Genomic DNA, 21,002 nt, shown 5'->3' with positions numbered 1-21,002 from the left:
TCAGCATTACTCGCATAGGCCAAAAGAGAGCTGAGACTTTCTAAAAAAATATTAATTAAATACTCAAACAATAAAATTTAAGATAATTAAGGTATTTTGCCCAAATACCCAAACAATAAAATATAATTAAATATTAATTAATCATCTTAAAATTAATGAGATTTGTAAGTTTTTTTTATTAATTTTGATGAAAATGGATGAAAATGTTAAGAGTGATTTATAAATAGAAATAGAATAATACTCTTAATTATGAGTATAATTAATAATATTTTTTATTTTATAAAAAATATAAAATATATTTTTTTGATACTTAAATGATGTATAGGACTCAAATATATAATATTTTAGTATAAAATAACCTAAAACTTAAAAAATTAATTAATATTTAATTATATTTTATATATTTTAAAAAATAAATTTTTTTATTTGGGTGTTTGGGCTAATAGGCATGAACATAAAAAAAAAAACTATATTTTTTTCAAGCCTAGCCCTAAATTTTTTGAGCAAGTTCAGGTTGACTTGTTGAGCTTGACCCCAATTACTGACTTTAGTAACAAGGGAGGAAGGGAAGAGAAATTATGGAGTATAATTATATATTGAGGTGGAGTCATAGTAGATATAATAAACCACACATGTCACATCAATTTTTTATTTTTTATTTAAATATAAGTACAAAACTTAGCTTGATAGAAGCCAAATTTTATACTTTTCTGAAAAAAAAAAATTATAGCCAAGTTCTGTACTGTTGCGCATAAAAAACGAATTGAAACTTGGTACCATTGAAGCCAAGTTTTAAAATTTGTAGTATTTAAAAAAATATTTTTAAAAATATAACATATTGGTAAATAATTTTTTTTATTGTAGTATCATGGTCAAATTGTCTTTTTATGACGAGGATTTAAGCAATTTTAAATTTTATGCTCTTCATGCATCTATTTTACTCATTTAAATTTAAACTCTAAAATCTAAATCCATTTCGATGGCTTTTCTTTTTTAATCTAAATCAAATGCAAATGCATTAAATGGCTTTGACTTTTTAAATATACACAAGACGACTTTTGAAAATCATGTACAGAAATATCCACAGCTGCATACAGCGGGCGCACATATATATATATATATATATATTGATTATATAATCTTACTAATGAAATTAATAGCAAATAATATTTTTTTCTAATAAAAATTTAAAAATTCTGGATCTCATAAGTTCCCAGAAGAGTAGTAAAAAGAATGTTTCATTTTAAGAATATCTTCCAATTGCTTGATAACATCTCTCATTGTGGGTCTCATGTGTGGATTCTTCTCCGTGCAACTCTCAGCCAGCAAAAGCACTTTGGTAACTTGATCAAGTACATCTGAATTCCTCCTAACCTCCTCTGCAAGGCTTGAATCAACAATTTTCTGAATGTCTCCTGTTTCCTCCCACAGAATTCTTGCCCAAATTCCTATCTCAGTTCCCTCCATAAATGATAGATCCATTGCCTTGTTTCTGGTTATTAACTGAAGCAACACTATCCCATAACTGTAGACATCGAACTCCCTTGTATTTGCTGTTGTACATGTATCCTCTGTCAGGAGCCAACAGAAACATGTTATTTTTCATAATCATTTCAAAAGGAGGGGAAAAAAAACAGAGAGAAGAGAAAAAGAGGTACCTGGTGTTGCACACACTGTGCTCGGAATGAGTGAAGATGAAGATAATGTTGAAGAAGGTTGATCTAGAAGTATGGCAATACCAAAATCAGCAATATGAGCTAGTTATTGTTGAAATTCTGGTTGCGAGCATGAACTTGGAATTATAGAACTTAAGTTATGAATTTTACAAGATAGAGAAGGGAATCTGTAGCAAGTGAAAAGTCATATGTATTGTGTATGTGTCAAAAGTCTCACATTGACTAAATGAAGGACTCTCCTAGTGTATAAATACTAAGGAATGAAATGAATTGGTAAAACAAGCTTAGAGGAGAACAGGCCAAATCAGGGCAATCGTAGTTGATATCAATCGATTTGCCCCCTTGCGCGCGAGTTCAAGAGGCACTAGGTTAAGATTTTGGCTGTATGGAGTTTAAAATCAAACATGAATGTTTTTTTACCATTAACCAGATTATTTTTGTAAACTTATTTGTCTCCCCAACATTTCCATACAAGAGCTTAAATGTGTTTTACGTCTGCGTAACCCCCCAACATATCCAGACAAACGTGCTTTATGAGAGTGTAATCGAGCCTTTAATCCGATGATTATGAGCCAATGTTCATGTCTCCATCTTCGGGCTATATATAGTCATGGGTGCGGACAAAGCAACTCATCAACCTCTTGAGTTTTCGGGGCAATTCTCTCCCCCCTCTAACTTTTATTGTATTGTTCATCTGAGTTCATTTTTAGTTCCTACTGTTTTGGTTCCTTGCTCCTGCAAGAAGTGCTTGTTTAATTCTGAAAAACTTCTAGTCCGTCGTCCCATGTGCTGGAATAGTTCTTAAGGACAATGTTCTTCCCGACACGACTCAAGCAGCTTGTCATTCACATCTATTCTGTCGGTACCGCCAACATTATGTACAGAGTTTCTTTTACTAATTAAAATGTATCAATTGAGACACACAATGTCCTGTTTAATAATTTTAAATCATGGAAAACTGCATAAGATTTCTATAAAGGTTAGACCATATTAATTGGTCCCTATAGCCCAAGTTATGAATTTTCCAAATTAGTGCATAAAAGCTAGATCTAGTACATAGCCCAGATGAGGGAGTCATAAACATTAAATAAACTATATCAATTGGAAAATCTTAAGAAATACTCTCTCCGACCCTTATTATAAGATACTTTCAACTGTTTCATGTAGCTTAAAAAAGTTAGTTTTTTTTTCTTGATATCATAAAAAAAATGAGATGTGCTTCTTTTTTTACCCTTGACTTTTAATAATGATACAACTACATTAAATACCTTCACGTTAATTAAGAAAGGGTAAAATTAAAAAATGGTTTAAATATTACAAGATGTCCTACACTTTAGACCAAAAATTACTTCTAAAAGGTGTCATACAAATAGGACCAAAGGGAGCATTTCATATCTTTTTGTCTATATAAAGTCATGAGGCTTCCGAAGAGTCTAAGATCATGTCAATTGGAGTTCAGTAACTCTATATATGAATTTTGCAAGATAGGACTTAGAAATCTGGATCCAGTATGAATGAGAACTAAGCAGTTATGAATATTCATTAAACTGTACTAATTGGAGAGGCAAAAGTCGTATGGTATATTTTCCTCTTATAGAGGACACCCAAGGCTTTATAATAAGTCCTAGATCACTTGATTTGGATAAGCATGGTCGAAGATATGAATTTTCAAAGTTAAAGTAAGAATTCTGAAATGTTGTAAAGGGAAAATCAGAGCAATTTAGCTAAACGAGTAAAATGTATTAATGTGATCAATCAAAGTTCAGTTTAGAATTTTTCCTATATAGAGGACTCATTTAACTTTAAAAAGAGACTAGAATGAGCTCAATCTGAGTTTCATAGAATAAGTTATAATTTTTTCAAGTTAGTCCAAAATTTTCAAAATATCAAGTTATAGGAAATCAAGATTGAGCTTAAACTTTCAAGTCCATCTTGTCTCTAGTTGCACCTATTGGAACCTACCAATTGTAGAAAAAGAGGACTTACCTGGTGCCATAAACCCACGGGTACCTAGATGATACGTTGACCGCATACGTGCCATGGTAGAGGACTGATTCAAAGCAATGGAAATACCAAAATCAGTAATGCAAGGATGCATATCAGAGTCAAGGAGTATATGGGAGGATCACAGTCATGATGGAGATATGCCAGTTCTTTTGCAATTCCAATAGCAATCTTGTAGCAGACATTCCAAGATAAGCATGTTTGTGGATTGCTTTCATGCAAAACATCGTGAAGGATTCCATTTTCCATGCACCTGCTGATGGTTAGACTATATTCTTCACATGTCCAAGAGCCTAGGCATCTTGCCACATTTTCATGCCTGAAGTTCTTAGTCATTTCAATTTCTCTGACCAAGTTCAATTTCCTCCTACTGCTCCGTGCAAGTTTAACCTTCTTAACAGCAAAAACTCCAACACCAAGTTCAGCTTTATAAACAATCCCATGCCCTCCTTCACCAATTATATATCGATCATGTAGAAAATCTGTAGCATTTATTAGGTCAATAATTCTAAAACCCCCCTCGTGATTTGAAAACAAAGCCTCTTGCTCTTCACAATTAACATTGACCTCCATGTAAGATATTTGACCAAACTGGCGGATGTAAATGACAAATGATAGGTAAATTACACATGACAGGAAAATGGCAGATGACAAGAAAATGGCAAACACTATGAGTCCAAGTACTACTAAATTCGAATGGTTGTTGCCTTCTTGGTCAGTTGAATTAGTGGCGCATGGCTTCAAATGGCTAGTTTTTATGCAACTCAGGCCATCTGAAGTCGAACAACTAACACAAAGGCCAGGATTGCCCAAGAATGATGATGGAGATAAATTCAGTGGTTGAATCTTCCATTCTGGTAAAGGACCGAAGAATGAGTTGTAAGATATATTGACTTCTGTTAATGAAACAAATTCGCCAAGAACTTATATGCTCCCTGTCAAACTGTTCAGGGATATATCTAGACTTTCTAGCATTTTCAACTTCCCAATGTCTTCGGGGATCCCAACTGTTAATTTGTTAGCGCTTAGATTCAACTCATACAAGTGAACCAATGATCCAATTGATGCAGGAATTGTTCCTTGGATCATATTTCCACCAAGTTGTAGCTCGAGAAGCTGAGTATAACCTGAGAAGAAATATGGGAAAAACCCACTGAAATGATTCTCTCTTAAAATCAATCTGTTTATCCTAGTCCAGCTCCTCATGCTTGATGGGAATGAACCGTTACGAAAATTATATCCCACATCAAATGTCCACATTTGAGTACAGTATGACAGTTCCGGTGGCAAAATACCTTCTAGGTTATTGTGAGCAAGATTCAAAGCTTGAAGTTTCACAAGGTTTCCAGCTCTGAGGGTATAAGACCTATAATGTTATTCATGGACAACATTAAACCAATAAGATTTGTACAGTTTCCCAAACTTGATGGAATTACTCCACTGATGTTGTTCTTGCTAATGTCTATTGATGGACCTCATGGCATGGATGACATAGCATTAATAACAACGAAACTTGAGGACGGTAATCATGAGCATAGTGACATGGAAGGAGCCCAATATTTCCAATCCAACGTACCTAAAGACCCATTACAACATATTAGAGGTCCAATGACAAAAGCCCGAATTAAAGCCATGAAGCAAGCCTTGTTCAGTCTTGTGCAAGAAGTTCAAGATCTTGGAGAGCATTGGGACACTCCTCTCAAGCCCAAAGGAGAGCATCTATACTTGTATAATGCACCTAAGATCCAAACTCATGAAGAGTCAAGCCCAAGAGATGCAGACCTTAGCCCAATGCAAGGAAGACTACAAGTTGAGCCTCTTGCAAGTAAGGAGGCATGAAACCCTAGTGAAGAAATCAAGGGTGCCGTGATTTTAAATCCTTTATGATCCCTTGATTGTTTCTTAAATTATTTCCTATTTTAATGGTCCTTTGATTTGATTTCCTATTTTGAGTCTAGTCGAGTTAGAATTAATTATAGTATTAATTTCTAAATTTTGTAATTCCATAATTTTAGGATCACATCTCCTAAATTATGTGGCTGAATATTTTATCATTATTTTATATTATTTCTCCTTTTAGTATTAGGAAATTAGGGTTTTAATTTTAAGAAATATTCTTTTCTATAAGCCTATATAAATTAGGCATGCTCCCTCTTGTAAAGAGAACAAAAGTTGAATGAAATTATTCATTTTAGAGTTTATAACTCTTGTGAGCCTTAGTGCTTTGTGGTGGCATCCTGTGTGAGAAACAGACGTGATCAAGAGTGTGATCAACTCTTGTGGTGTCTTCGAAAGTTGAGGTTCCTAGAGGCAGGTGCTTTAAAAGATCTTCTCCTTGATTATTATCCTATTGTTTACTTCATATTTTTTTTATTTCTGTCATAAATTTCGTCCCTTTCTTTTTCTTCTTATGTTTTTATTGTGTTTCAGGGTTCTGTCCCTAACTAATATGATTCTACCTCCGCATCCCCTATCATCTATGATTATAAGATTCTAATTGCCTTTAAATTTAGGAATAGACCCTGAAAGAGTATTGTCATTGAGAACCAACCGTGTAAGAGTTGCACACTTTCCCAAATCTTGAGGTATGCCCCCTTGAAGTTGATTAAGACCTAAATACAGAGTGCGCAGTTGCTTTCCAAAACAAAGATTTGGCGGGATGTTACCAGTGAATGTATTATTCATCAATCTCAGCATCACTAAACTGCTACTGATTCCCAAACCTTGAGGAATTGGTCCAAAGAATTGGTTGTCAGACAATGAGATATTTTTCAGATGCTTGAGCTCTGTCAACTCAGAAGATAATTTCCCGGTGAGGTTATTATCCTGAAGAAGGACATGCTTGACACTCTGAATCTTCCAAATGGTAAGTGGAATTTCACCTGTCAAATGGTTGGTATACAACTCAAGGTCCTCCAATTTAGTTAGCCTTCGCAACTCATTTGGAATGGCTCCCTGCAGTTGATTGGAATATAAACGTAACGACTTCAAAGATTTGCAGTTTCTAATTTCTGGAGGCATTTTTCCAGACAATTGAATCTTAGAAAGATCAATATACTCAAGCAGACTACAATTGCCTAACTCTGGGGGTATTGTTCCTGAGAAACCATTTATTGCCAACGAAACGTTCTGCAAGTGAGTCAACTGTCCAATTTCTGGCCCAAGCGGTCCAAAAATCTGAGATGCAGTGAGGTTTAGGAAGACCACGTTGTTGTAGTGGTCGCATTTTATTCCTATCCAAGAACAAGGAGTAGAATCAGAGGACTTCCAGCTGGACTTCAAAGAAGGAGGCACAGAAGTCCAGTGGTTGAGGAGTGACAATAGAATCAGCCCATCCGAATTCAAGGTAGAAGCAATGTAGAAAGGAGCAGACAAGCATAGAATAAATAATAGGAGCTTCATTGGGAGAAGAAAAGAGTTGACACTGAGAAAAAAAAAGTGTTGAAGAACAAAGGGTGCTTACTTTGGTGCTGCTTAGAACAAGCGTGCGTAATTGAAAGGTTGTGTACAGGTATTTGCACAGTGCTATGGATGAAGTTGATGTAATGTGAAGCACAGGAAGTTGCCGTGTGAAAACGTTGAGGAGGCATTCCTCTCGTTGAGATTACAGTCTGTCGTCCAGCACCTTTTTTGTAAAAAAAAAAAAAAAAATTGCTTTGTTTTCGGGAGATTCTACATCAACTTCTTTTCTCGTTTCTGTTAGATGCTCCATATACGATGCTTATCATTCTAGCTACCAATCAAAGTATGTCAAGCCTATTTCCTTGAAGTTTCGTGGGAGGAATGCACATATATACACACAAAGTTATACGACCTCAAAGTTGTCAATTCTTCATCATTAAAGCGTATGGAGTTTAGTCAAAAATCAGAAGAGGTTGGCAATTGAGAACCCAATGCTTAACAAAGATGGTCCCCGTCAGGAAAAAGAGTGGAAGCTTTCACATTGGAGTCCTGACTAGTTGACTTCGTTGTTGTGGATTTAGGGCCAATTTGTTTAAGATTTATTAAAGAAGAAGAAGAAGAAGAAGAAGAAGAAGAAGTGATTTTAAACAAGAAAAAATTTGTTAAGATTGTGAGGGAGGTAAGCTAAACACAATGAATGATGTATCAAAAAAATAAAAGAAGCTTATTTTCATAAACTATTTGAAATATCATATTAAAAAAAAGCTAAAAACATTGTTTTAAACTTAATGTATTCCAATATCTCAAGTGTTAAATAACTTTTTCCTGCAATTTTAGACAAACTAGCCCTTAATAAATATCATTGTCAATGTTTGTTCACTAGTTTTCCTTTACATAAATTCTACAATGACATCCCAATCTTCTAATGGGAGTGCCCTCACTTGACGGATCTGGTCCACATACAGATGATTCAAGTTTGCCATTATGTGTGTAGACTAATTATCTGAGCACAATCAATACATTACATATCATAAGAGCAGACATATCAAGTCCCAACCAATATACATACAAGTAATGCTATCTTACTAATTCCAGTGTGTGTGAGGATCAACTGTCCATCTTTTCCTTGATTATTATTTTACCAATTAAATTGCTTGATAACATCTCTCATAGTTCGTCTCATGCGTGGATCTGCCTCTGTGCATCTCAGAGCCAGGGAAAACAATTCGGTGACTTGTTGGAGTTCATTGGGTTTTGAATTCAAAACCTCCTCTAAGAGGCTTGAATCAACAATTTTATGAATGTCTCCTGTCTCCTCTAACAGACTTCTGTGGGTGTTTCAAAGAATTCCACAACATCTATCATTTTCAGTCTCTTTCCCTGATCTTTCTGAATACATATCAAAGCCAGTAAAAGTGCTTTGATAACTTGCGCCTTCACATTTACATCTGAAAGCTCCCTGCCAAGGCTTGAATCAACAATTTCTTCAAGTTCTCTTGTTCCCCTCCATACAGACTTAAACCACCCTACTAAAGTGGTTTTCTGCTCCATAAATGAGGAATCTAAGGGGCTATTTGAAATTGTTTTTATTTTATTGTTCTGAAACTTGGTGTTTTGTAAAACATATTTTGAGAATAAAAAATTAATGAAAATAGGTGTTTTTCTCATCCTCTTTTGTTCTCTAGAATAATAATTCCAAAATACTTGAAAGTTGTTTCTATTTTTCTGTTCTTCAGAACAATTTTTTTTATTCTTTAAAACACTTTTTGAAAATATGTTACCAAATAGATTTTTTTGTTCTTTTATTCTGAAAAACAGAAAACTATTCTCAGAGCAGGTTACCAAACAGGCCCTAATACTTCCTTTCTGGTTATTAGCTCAAGCAAAACTACCTCATAACTATATATATCAAGCTCACAACTTGGTACTATTGCATCGGTGATCTCTATCAACAATGATGGATCCAGAAAAATTAGTTTATGGAGGTAAAATTTGTACATAAGATAAATGTTAATATTAGTACAATCACTAAATTAATTATAATTTTTATTAAATTATATTGAATATAAAATTTATTAAAATTAAATGCTATTAAAGAACTATACATAAAATATAAAATTATAATAATATAAAATTATATCTATTAGAATTTTGCTTTTCATTTTAATTAATAAAACTTAAATTTCTTGAGTTTTGATCAATAAAAGTGAGTTCAATGGATAAGAACTTAGTTCATGATCTTTTAAGATCTGTCTCATGCATGCATCTAAACTTTTAAATGCCAATAAAATTTAATTCTTTTGTATAGTATACTTTTTTTGTGAAAAAAAAATTTCAATTTAAACATACAATCAGAGATATTATTTTTCAAACTATTTCTCCCTTCTTTTTAAAACTCTTTCTATTTAAGGTTAAAACACATAAATAAGACCTTGGTCAAGTAAACTTTTTAGGAAATTAGTTAAAAAAATTTATAAGACAACATGAATTTTCTTTTCTTTTTTGAGGGGGTAGGGGGTAGCTGAAATTTTTGAATGGAGACAAATAAAATATTTAAAATTATTATGTGTCTTTTTTTTTTTTTTTGGGCTTGTGGGCGCAATTGCCCCCTTTATAATACAAGCAGATCTGTCCCTGTCTGTCAAGACAACATTAACAATATAAATTGAAAGAGAAACTATACCTTTGGCTTCTGTTCATTTTTGTTTATGAGAATAAGAAACTATTAATTGCTCAATGTGGAGGAAAATGGCTATCCCTCTTCTACCTGCACGCTTACCTTTACTGCTAGTTCATCATCTAGATAGATATGTTCTTCCTATAGGCTGAAATCTACCTAGTTTTATTAACATGTCACAAATGGAGAATGAGCAAGTGTAGAACAAAAGCAATTACCTGGGGCCATAAACCCTCGTGTGCCTAGATGATATGTTGACCGCATACGCGTCACAGTAGAGGACTGATTCAAAGCAATGGAAATACCAAAATCAGCAATTTAAGGCTGCATATCAGAGTCAAGGAGTATATTCTTTGGCTTGATATCTCGATGCAATATGGGAGGATCAAAGTCGTGATGGAGATATGCCAGTCCTTTTGCAATTCCAATAGCAATCTTATGGCGGATAGTCCAAGCTAAGCATGTTTGTGGATTTTTTTTCATGCAAAACATCATGAAGGCTTCCATTTTCCATGCACCTGCTGACGGTTAGACCATACTCCTCATTCTCCAAGAAGCCTGGGCATCTTGCCACATTTTGATGCCTAGTCTTTCTAGTCATTTCAATTTCTTTGATCATGTTTTTCCTCCTACTTTCCCTGGGAAAGTTAACATTCTTAACAGCAAAAACTCCAAAATCAAGTCTGGCTTTATAAACAATTCCATGCCCGCCTTTACCAATAATATATCGATCATGTAGATACTCTGTAGCATTTATCAGGTCAATAATTCTGAATCCTCCTTTGTCATTTGAATCCAAAGCCTCTTGCGCTTCACAATCAGCATTCCCCTCCAACATAGATCAATGGCCAACATCGTTGATGGAAAAAACTCGCTCACGAAAATAAGGATCGAAGTCCTCAGGTTCTTGGCCAAAGACCTTCTCCTGAGATCGTCGGCCGCAATGGTGGTCATAAATCAGTAGTATTACCAACAGGCAAATGATAAACACTACAAATCCAAGTACTATAAATAAGATTGAACGTTTACTGCCTTTGTGATCAGTTGATTCAGGAACACATGGTTTGAAGAAGCTAGATTTGCAAGTGGAGGCATTTGAGGTTGAACAACGGACACACAGACCAGGGTTTCCCATGAATGATAATGGCAGCAAATTCAGATGTTGCATTTTCCACTCTGGCAAAGCACCGACAAAGGAGTTTTGTGATATATTGACTTCTGTTAATGAAGAGAGATCACCAAGAACATGTATGCTTCCTGTCAAATTGTTCAAGGATATATCCAAAATTTGCAACTTTTTCAACTTCCCAATTTCTAAAGGAATCACACCTGTTAATTTGTTAGCACTCAGATTCAATCCATACAAGAGATTCTGCAATGATCCCATTGATGTTGGAATTTTTCCTCCAAACATATTTCCTCCCAGTTGTAGCTCGAGAAGCTGGACATATTCTGAGAAGAAAGATGGGATAACGCCACTAAAGCAATTCTCCCTTAAAGTTAATTTGGTTAGTCTTCCCCAACTCCTCAAGTTTGGCGGGAATGAACCATTAAGAAGATTGAATCCCACATCAAATGTCTCCATTTTGGTACAGTATGATAGTTGCCTTGGCAAAGGACCTTCTAGGTTGTTGTGAGCAAGGTTCAAAGCCTGAAGGTGGAAAAGGTTTCCTAGCTCTGAGGGTATAGGCCCAGTAATGTTGTTCGCGGACAAAATTAAAGCAGTGAGATTTGTGCAGTTCCCTAAACTTGATGGAATTGTTCCAGTAATATTGTTCTTACTGATGTCCATATATATGAGATTCTGATTGCCTTCAAATTCAGGAATAGATCCAGAAAGATTATTTTCATTGAGAACCAACCTCCTAAGAGTCGCACATTTTCCAATATCATGAGGTATGCCCCCTTGGAGTCTATTAAAACCTAAATTTAGTGGGCGTAATTTCTTTCCAAAACAAAGATTTGGAGGGATGTTACCAGTGAACTTATTATTCATCAAGTCCAACTTCACCAAACTGCTATTGATTCCCAAGCCTTGAGGTTTTGATCCAAAGAATTGGTTGTCAAACAATGAGATATTTTCCATATGCTTAAGCTCTGTCAGCTCTGAAGGTAATTTCCCAAAAAGGCTATTGTTATGAAGAAGGATATGCTTAAGACTTTGAATCTTCCCAATGGTAAGTGGAATTTCACCGGTCAAATGATTATAATACAATTCAAGGTCCTCTAGTTTGCACAGTCTTCTCAATTCATTTGGAATGGCTCCCTCTAGTTGATTGGAATAAAAATGTAACGACTTCACAGATTTGCAGTTACCAATTTCTGGAGGTATATTTCCAGAAAAATGGTTCTCAGAAAGATCTATATACTTTAGCAAACTGCAATTGCCTAACTCAGGCGGTATCCTTCCTGAGAACCCATTTTTGGCCAATAAAAGGTTCTGCAAGTGAGCCAACTGAACAATTTCTGCTCCTAGTTGACCAAAAATCCGGTATGCAGTGAGGTTTAGGTAAACCACATTGCTGTAACGGTCGCATTCCATTCCTGTCCATAAGAAAGGGGTGGAATCAGAGGACTTCCAGCTTGACTTTAAGGAAGGAGGCGCAGAAGTCCAGTGGATGAGCAGAGACAATAGAGTCAACCCATCGGAACTCAAGGCAGAAGCAACATATAAAGGGGCAAACAAGCGTAATAAGATGAAGTGGAGACTCATTCGGCCAGGGGAATTCTCTTTAAACAAAGAAAAATTATTGACACAAAGATGGGAAAGATTGGAGAGGAGCAAAAAGCGCTCACCTGGCTGCAACTTAGAACAAGTGCAAGCAATTAGAAGGGTGTTGTATAGGTATTTGCCCACTGTTAAGGAGGAAGCTGATTAAATGTGAAGGAGAGGAAGCTTCAGAGTGAAGATGTAGCTGGGCCCTCTCTCATTGAGACTACTATTAAATATTCAACACTTTTTTTGGGGGGATGGACGGGGAAAACTGGAAGAATCAGATTTCAGTAAGTTTAGATTAAAAGAGGTGCACGAGTCAGTACTTCAAGAATGAAGCAGAGTCAACCCACTGGAGCTCAAACCAGAAGCCATGTATAAGTGAGCAGAGAAGCATGGGATCGACAACTGGAGTTTCCGTGAGAGTGAAACTAAAGTGCTAGCTTAAAGTAAAAGGGGATGGAAATGATATCAAAAAGTATTCAAAGGACCAAAAAGTGTTTCCCTTGCTGCAGCTTGAAAGAAGGATAAGCAAATGCAATATGCAGTGGACATTGGTGGGCGTCACTTCTTTCCTTTGTCTTCACTCCAGCAACCCACCTTCCCCTATTCTTTTTCTTTGTTTTCTATTCTTCACTTTAGCAATGGCAAAAGATAAGTAAGTTTCAATGCATCTTTTAGCTCTTTATTTAAAGAGAAGTTGAATGAGATGAAAAGTGGGAACAGTTTTGGGCAATTATAGCGATTGAAATGGAAAAGGAGAAAGCTTTCACTTTCAAATATCGATTATTGTGGATCAAATAAATATCCTTTTTGATGTCTCTTCATTCCATACTATTATTTTCCAACTTTTTTTTTGGGAGATGCTAATTCAAATAAACAAATATCTCATAGGTATTGAAATTTGGAAAAGCAGTGGAAATATAATTTTCTGTTTAATTATAACTTTTCGGGACACAAAATCAAAAATATAATTGCATTAAGCATGAAACTTCAGAAGAAAGACAGGATATGCACAATGCTTTATATAAAATGAAAACATAAATTTTACAGTGTGACAAAATAAAATAAGTATATTCAAGATAAAAAATATTTTATATTCTTGCTTTAAAAATAATAAAATTTATTGAACAATGATAACAAAATGACAAACAAAAGAAAAAATAATTATACGACTATCAAAGAATCCTAATATAGTAATCTGAAAAGGCAGCCTAATATAACATTTTAACCAGACAAGGGCACGAGATTTTCAACCAAAGGCTAATTTTGCCATCATGAAAAACTTCAGGAAGTTTAGTCATGACAAATAAACTAGTTTGGTAATTTAAAACCTGAGTTCATCAAAGGCGAGGCCTTTTATGTAGTAATTTTGCAGTTGCAGGAGCATAAACAATAACAGATTACATCCCATTCAAGCAACTATTAGTGTACCCTTTATTTTTCCAAATGGGTTCTTTGAATATCTCTCATGAAGTCAAGAAAAGTGCAAAACATAGCAGACATATAAGGCCGCAAATACGAGTTTTAGAACTCAGAATGGGTATAATTTCAGTCCCCAAGAAGATATAAGAAATTATGACAATTAAAGACCTCACAAGGTCATTGATTACAATTATAAAACCCAAATTATTGAAATCCCAATAATAAAATATGTTTCTTATTTAAAATTAAAAATATATATGAATTTATAAAATTGATTTCAAGTATTGAAATTATTATTATGGATTGGAATTATTGTTAATTTCAATTAAAAAAACCAGAATCCAAACTTAGAAGTGGAATTAACAATAATCTCAACCCATAATAGTAAATTCAATAGTCTCAACCCATATTACTTGGAATCCTTGTTTCTCCAATTGACATTAATAATAGTCTCAACTCATAATAGTTATTTCAATAATATATTATTTCCTTGATTTTCTAAGTAGTTTATCTATGTATTAACAAATATAAAAATTCACAAGTAATTAGCTTCATATCCAGAAGTGACTTTGGTAAATTTTAAAGACTATTATATATTCATAAATGTCTTTCGAAAGTTTTATAAGTTAATTTTAGTTTCACAATGGAAAACAATACATTCCTAAGTGCAAATACTAGTTTTCTCAACTAAAATTAACAATAATCTCAACTAATCATAGTTATTTCAATAGCATGTTTTTTATTTAGGTTAAGATATAATTTTATCCTTGAACTTTTTTCGAGGAGCACTGAGCATCATGTATTGATATTGGATAATTTTATCCCTAAACTATTTTCTGAGAAGCAAAAAACCCTTTTTGTTAGTTAACCATTAATTCTTTTTGTTTTCTACCAATGCAACAGGTAAGACTTTGATTATGTCTTATGGTGTTAATTTACCTCTAAACTTTTTTTTTAAAAGCGTTGGGTATCCTCAAATCTTGTTAAAATAAAATTTAATAAATCTTGTTAAAATACTAAAAATTTTAATAGGTAATAATTTAAATATTATTATTTATAAATATTCATTCAAAATTTATAAATTATTTTTTAAATATTAATTGTTCAAACTAATTTTTCATAAATTTATGGATGAATTGTAATATTTTTTTTATATATCAATCATATTGACAATATGATTGAGTTCCTTAAATTGTTTAGGTCATTCTTTGTAATTTTATGAACTAATAGTTTTCCTCCAAAATATTACACCACCCAATTTAATATTTTAATATTTTTAATATTTTGTAATTTTTATTGAAAATAAAAGGAATGAATCTCCAAAAATGAAAAGAATGAACCTCCAAAGTAACATATTTTGTAGCACATTAATGGGATAAGAAATATTAAATATTTTTGTTGGCATATTGTTGGTCCTAATTGATTTTGCATGTTTTTTATTTTACCCCTAATACTACAACATATAAAGAGTATTAAATTTAGATAGTATAATATATTGGAGGAAGATTGTTAGTTAGCAAAAAAAAAATTACAAAGAAAGACCTAAAAGTTTAAGAAACTTAATCAATATTAAAAATATAGGTAAGTTTCCACCCATATGAAAGGCATAACAATATGGACACTGTCTCAAAAAATATTTATAAATTATTTATAAAATATTTAAAAATAATTTGTAATTTTGGATGAATATTTGCAAATAATCATATTTAAATTATTAAATATAAAAATATTTAATATTTTAACAATATTTATTAAATGTTATTTTAACAAGACTCCAGGGTATCTAAGGTTCTTAGAAAATGAATTTAATGACAAATTAGCACCAAATAACATGATTAAAAATCTTACTTATCACTGTGCGTGGAGCCCATGTACATGCTACGTTAGGAAAAAGAATGGCAAAGTTATCGTTGATTAACAAAAAAGGTTTTTTGCTCATTAAAAAATAGTTTAAAAAAAATTGCCTTACTTATCAATACAAAGTGCCCAGCGCTCTTCAAAAAATAGTTCAAGGATGAAAATGTACTTTAATCCTTTTTATTTTTCAAGTTAGGACAATTTTATAAACTCATATATATTTTTAATTTTAAATAAGAACCATAATTTATTATTAAGATTTTAATAATTCAAGACCTCTAATTATAATTAACGATCTTACGCGATCTTTAATTGTCATTTTCTCAAGATACAATGTTAGAGTTATGTTACAATATATCATTAGCAAGGCTTTTCTGAAACTACAATTTGAAGACACGTTGTAATTTGTCAGCTTCAGCAGCACAAGTGCACGAATTTGGTAAGACCAGCAAATTTGCCGGAGCAAACCTTTGTTTGCCTTCAGCTATCCGCATTCCAACTCTCTTGCCAGTTCGAATCCCCTGCAGTCCCTGCAAGGTGCAGTGATCCACACTGCTTTCCGACAATGCAAATAAAATTGATAATTTGAGTTTCTTTTAACAAATTGAAGGCTACGTGCTTACATTGTGAAGTTGATCTTCAAAAACCATCAAAAGGCATCCCCCATTGATGACCAAAACATTTATATCTGCTGCCAAAACTATTATGCTCCACGAAATATAAAAAAAAAAAAATCAATGTAATCCTGTATCTTACAATGCGGGAAAAAGGATTTCATTTCATCTACTCTTACCAAAGACATAAAATCTTACAGTAGGAGTCTCCGATGAATGGATAAAAATTAGCCATAACAAGAAGTTTCCCCTCAGGATCCAAGTTCTATGAGAGGCCAACGTAAAGACATGCTTGGAAACCATAAATAGTTAAATATATAATTCACGGTTAAAATAATATAATTTGATTAAATATGTAAAATTAGTCATATGAAAGACTTTAATATTTAAATAAAAGTTTTTAATTTTTGAGTAAATAAAAAATTTATTCATAAAATCTCATATATGTCTTATATAAATAATAATTATCAATTTCTGATAATAATAAAACACAGTAGCATTAAAATTATTAATTTAGAAATTTAAATTCAACTTAGGGTTCAATATTCAAAAGAAAAAAGGAAAAAGCAAAGAAAATAAAAATAATAAAATCAAACCCGAATCAACCCATGAACCTGCCAAGTTAGCCGGGTTTGTCTAGGTTGAAACCGAGTTATATGTGACTAGTTTCCTCAATCAATCGAATCGACTAGGTGATCTATTCATCAGTTTACAAATCAATCTAGCTAGGTTGGTCTGAGTTTACAAATAATGTAAATAGGTATCTCCAATTGTTAATGGTAAGATATGGGCAGTCCCAAAGCTATTTGTTTACTTGATACAAGAGATTGATTTTGTTTCCATCTTTTACCAAAGAGTGTGTGTTTTCACGGTTGGTGTTGCTAAATTGGCACAAAACCTAATTTTAGATTACCATGATTTTCTTGATTAATTAAAGGAAAATTTTCAATTAAGGATTATGGAAGAGAAATATTTACTTGTGGGTTCCCAAAAAAAAATCTGAAAATTCTTTGCAAAATTTATAAACTCAACTGAAATAAAATGGGTGGCTAGAAAGACTAAAATGTACTTCTGCAAAATTAAGAAGTATTTGATTACTACATATTACTTGCTAATTACTTACTTATACTTGTTAATTCCTTAACAATACTTATTAAATAGTTAACTAGTTAATTTTGTGGCTCTATAATCTTGAAAACATTACTTGTTAATTTGTCAACATGACTTGTTAATTACCTAACTTGTAAATCCTTTACAAAACTTGTTCACTTAACTGAAAAACACCATCATTAGTTGTTTTTTTTTACTTCACTTATTAATTTATCAATATTAGTCATAAATTATTTAACTTCACTTATCAATAATTATACTAATATCAGTTGTTAATTATCTAACTTTTAATTGTTAATTTATTAATATCAATTATAAATTACATGACTTATCAATCATCATACTAGTTTAATCATTTTAGCCTAAATGTATAATCATTATTGTTAATTCTTTAACTTTACTTATTAATTTATTAATATCTATTGTCAATCATTTTTTCTTTTTGTTGCAAAAAAAGTATTTCAATCCTTTCAGCTAACCATTTTATTTCAATTTAGTCCATAAATTTTAGGACCCACAAGTAAATTTTTAAATTTTTTTAGGACCCACAAGTAAATATTGTAACATCTTGATTTTTATATAATAAAGAAATTGTGGAATTTAGGTTTTGAGGAAAAAAATGATAATAATAAGAATTTATATTATTTGAGGTTATTTAGAAATAATATTATGGTTAGGTATTTAATTATAAATTTAAAAATTTAAATTTAAAATTATATAAGCAATATTTAGTTAAGATATAATACATAAATAATTTTTTATTGTGTGTTAAAAAAAAGAGAAGGTAGAAGGAACAAAAAAAAGGGGGGTGAAAGGTTGTTGTTTCTAAGTCCCACATTGGTTAGATGAGGGAAGAGAAGAGGTGCCTTTATGTATAAAAAGGATGGGGTGTGTGCATTAGGAAGCATGAGAGGCTAAGATGCAATTTAGAGGAAATTGCAACTTTTGGCCCAAAGGTTTGAATAATTAAATTTAAACCTATAGTTTTTTTAATATAATTTTAGGACTCACAATCCCATTTTTATATTATTTTTTCTCTCTTCCTCTCACGTTGCTCGGCGTTTTCTCGCAAGGGGGGATTATTTTTTTTTTCTTCAAGTATGTTCTAACTTTCCTGTTTAGATTAGCATTTAAAAATTTATTTAATTACAAAATTAATTTTATAATTATTTTCTAAATAATATTAGCTTTCTAGTGATATGATTATTTTGTAGGATAGAGTAAATATTTTGATTAGAATTTTTCTATAGGATAGTTAATCTGATGATATGATGGATTAAAAATATAGGTTAAAACTCTTAGGGATATAATAAATATTATAGAATATTTTCTTGAGGTTGAAACTCATGTTTAAGAATTTTTGAGTTAAAATCTAGATCTATATGATTGAATTTATGTGGAATCTGAGATGTAGGGATAAACCTATGATTATTAAATATTTATTTAAGTATGAATAAGTATTTTTGAGGTTATAGAAAGGTGATTTGAGGTTTCAGGATAATTTTAAAATTTAATTTATTTTTGGACGAATTTTTAGAATATAGAAGGATGAAATTGTGATACTAGAAGTGATTTGAGGATAAAAAAATTAGTTTATTAGGGTACAAGAATTTTAGAAAAGAATTTGAGAAGTTAAATGAGGCATAAATCTTAAATTAGTGTTAATATGGATTATAGATCTAAGACTTTCTAACTATTTAAATTAGAGTTATTTATTTTAATGTAAAATTAATATATAGTATTGTGAAATAATTATGTAGATTATATTGACAAAGATAGTGGTGAAAAAGGAGTTGTGAAGAGGAACTTGTTATTCAAGACACAAGGTAACCATTATTAATATTTTGTGATGGGTGTGTTTGTGAATGGTTATGTGTTGTTTTGTTGTTTGGAAAAATTATGAATTATTGAAAATAAATACTGTTATATACTTTCGTGAAATCATTGCCAAGTGGGTTAAAAATTTATTTTTTGTTTATCATGATGAGATATTATTATTCGGATATATTTCTGTTTGGATATTTGAATGATGCATGACTTGTCAGGGTATTTTAATGTATGGTATTAATGGGAATTTCTGTTCGGTTAATTATTACCACGTGGTAAGCCCTCATTGGACCCAATGAGTGGCGTGTCGCTTGGTCCAACTCACCTTTGGCCGGGTGATTTGGCGTCCGAGCATGGCGAAAGGAGGATATAAGGTGCATTCATGCAAATTAAATACTTGTTCGGTTTGTTTGAAAGTATTGTTCGGTTAAATATTTTGTGTGCCCACTTAGCAATCGCATGATTAGTTACATCCGCATGCATCATTACATATTAATTTCTGGTTATTGGGACTTTTAAGTCTCATTCCCCGTGGTTAATATTTTTACAGGAGCGAGTCCGGCTGAGAAAGCACCAGAGGTGTAACTATGATGTATGAGACACCATCTTTTACGTTGCCTCTTATTTTAGATTATACAATGTATCTTGTGCGAACTTAGGACATATCTTTTTTGTGAAGCATGTAAACTCTAATCCTTTTTATTAAAAGTATTTGTATGACCAAGAGGATTATGTTTGTCCCTCTTGATTTATGATCTGATTTGAATATCATGACATGAGGATCCTGTCTGTCCCTCATGGTTCTAATTGCTTTTTGAGATATTTTAAGACCTGTGATATATTATCTTGGATGTATCATGGTAGAAATTTTTCTACCATGATAAGGGTATGATAAGGGTTCAATGAAAAAAAAATAATTTGTTGAATTAATAATTTGCGAAAAAAAAATCGGTTTGTAAATTTGAGGGTGTTACAAATATCTCTTTTTTACGATCTTTAACTAAAATTCTCCCATAACTAAAGTTATCTACGTTTAAAAAACTTGGAAGAATGACAAATAAATCTTTCTAAAATAGAAAAATGACAGTTTGATATCATAAAATGTGATAATGATAGTGAAGTTTTAAGAAACTTTTTTAAGATTAAACTTTTGTGTAAAATTACTTTGATACTTTTCTGTGATTTAGAAAGTTGTAATTTTTAAATTATTTTAATCATTCATGGAACCAAACTTATAAATATTCATACGATACTTGTAAATTATATAAAATTAGTTGAATTTTACTTAATGAAAAAAAAATTATTGGTAGAAAATTTTGATTTTATAAATTATTTCGATCACTAGGGAAACCAAACTTACAAATATTTATACTAAACTTATGAATCATATAAAATTAGTTGTAGATGGGTATTAAAGTAATTTCATCCAAAAATTTAATCTCAATGAAGTTCCTTAAAATCTCACTATCATTGTCACATTTCACGAAAATAAATTATCATTGTCCTATTTCAAAGAGATTTCTTTCATTCTCCCAAGAAAAGCTTTTTCTTATAACAAATACATAATATAATTTTTTTAGAGAAAATAATAATAAAATTCTTTTGAATTATATAAATGACAATCTAATCTCTCGAAATGTCATAATTTCAATAAAGTTCCTTAGGACTTTTTTATCAATAAATTTTAAATTAAAAAA

General features: G+C 31.9%; 1 protein-coding gene and 1 pseudogene across 1 annotated transcript; both read right to left on the bottom strand.

The window, feature by feature from the left end:
• Positions 1 to 1,203: 1,203 nt before the first annotated feature.
• LOC129294998 (receptor-like protein kinase) lies at positions 1,204 to 10,597 on the bottom strand (annotated as a pseudogene).
• LOC129295001 (receptor-like protein kinase) lies at positions 10,593 to 12,972 on the bottom strand. The gene is made up of 2 exons (XM_054933485.1): positions 11,089 to 12,972; positions 10,593 to 10,977 (listed from the first exon to the last, which is right to left on the bottom strand). The coding sequence occupies exons 1-2, from the start codon at positions 12,470 to 12,472 to the stop codon at positions 10,601 to 10,603; spliced, it is 1,761 nt and encodes a 586-aa protein (XP_054789460.1). The 5' UTR covers positions 12,473 to 12,972; the 3' UTR covers positions 10,593 to 10,600.
• Positions 12,973 to 21,002: the final 8,030 nt, after the last annotated feature.

Source organism: Prosopis cineraria, unplaced genomic scaffold (assembly GCF_029017545.1).
Source record: "Prosopis cineraria cultivar Desert tree isolate PC_DT_omini unplaced genomic scaffold, ASM2901754v1 PC33, whole genome shotgun sequence".
Taxonomy (NCBI): domain Eukaryota; kingdom Viridiplantae; phylum Streptophyta; class Magnoliopsida; order Fabales; family Fabaceae; genus Prosopis; species Prosopis cineraria.
This window is presented reverse-complemented; position numbering and strand designations above follow the sequence as displayed.

Coding starts and splice junctions, on each gene's coding strand:
- LOC129295001 (XM_054933485.1), bottom strand. CDS start 12,472: ATGAGTCTCCACTTCATCTTATTACGCTTGTTTGCCCCTTTATATGTT. Junction 10,978..11,088: donor GAGTGCTAACAAATTAACAG/GTGTGATTCCTT, acceptor CTTCATTAACAG/AAGTCAATATATCACAAAAC.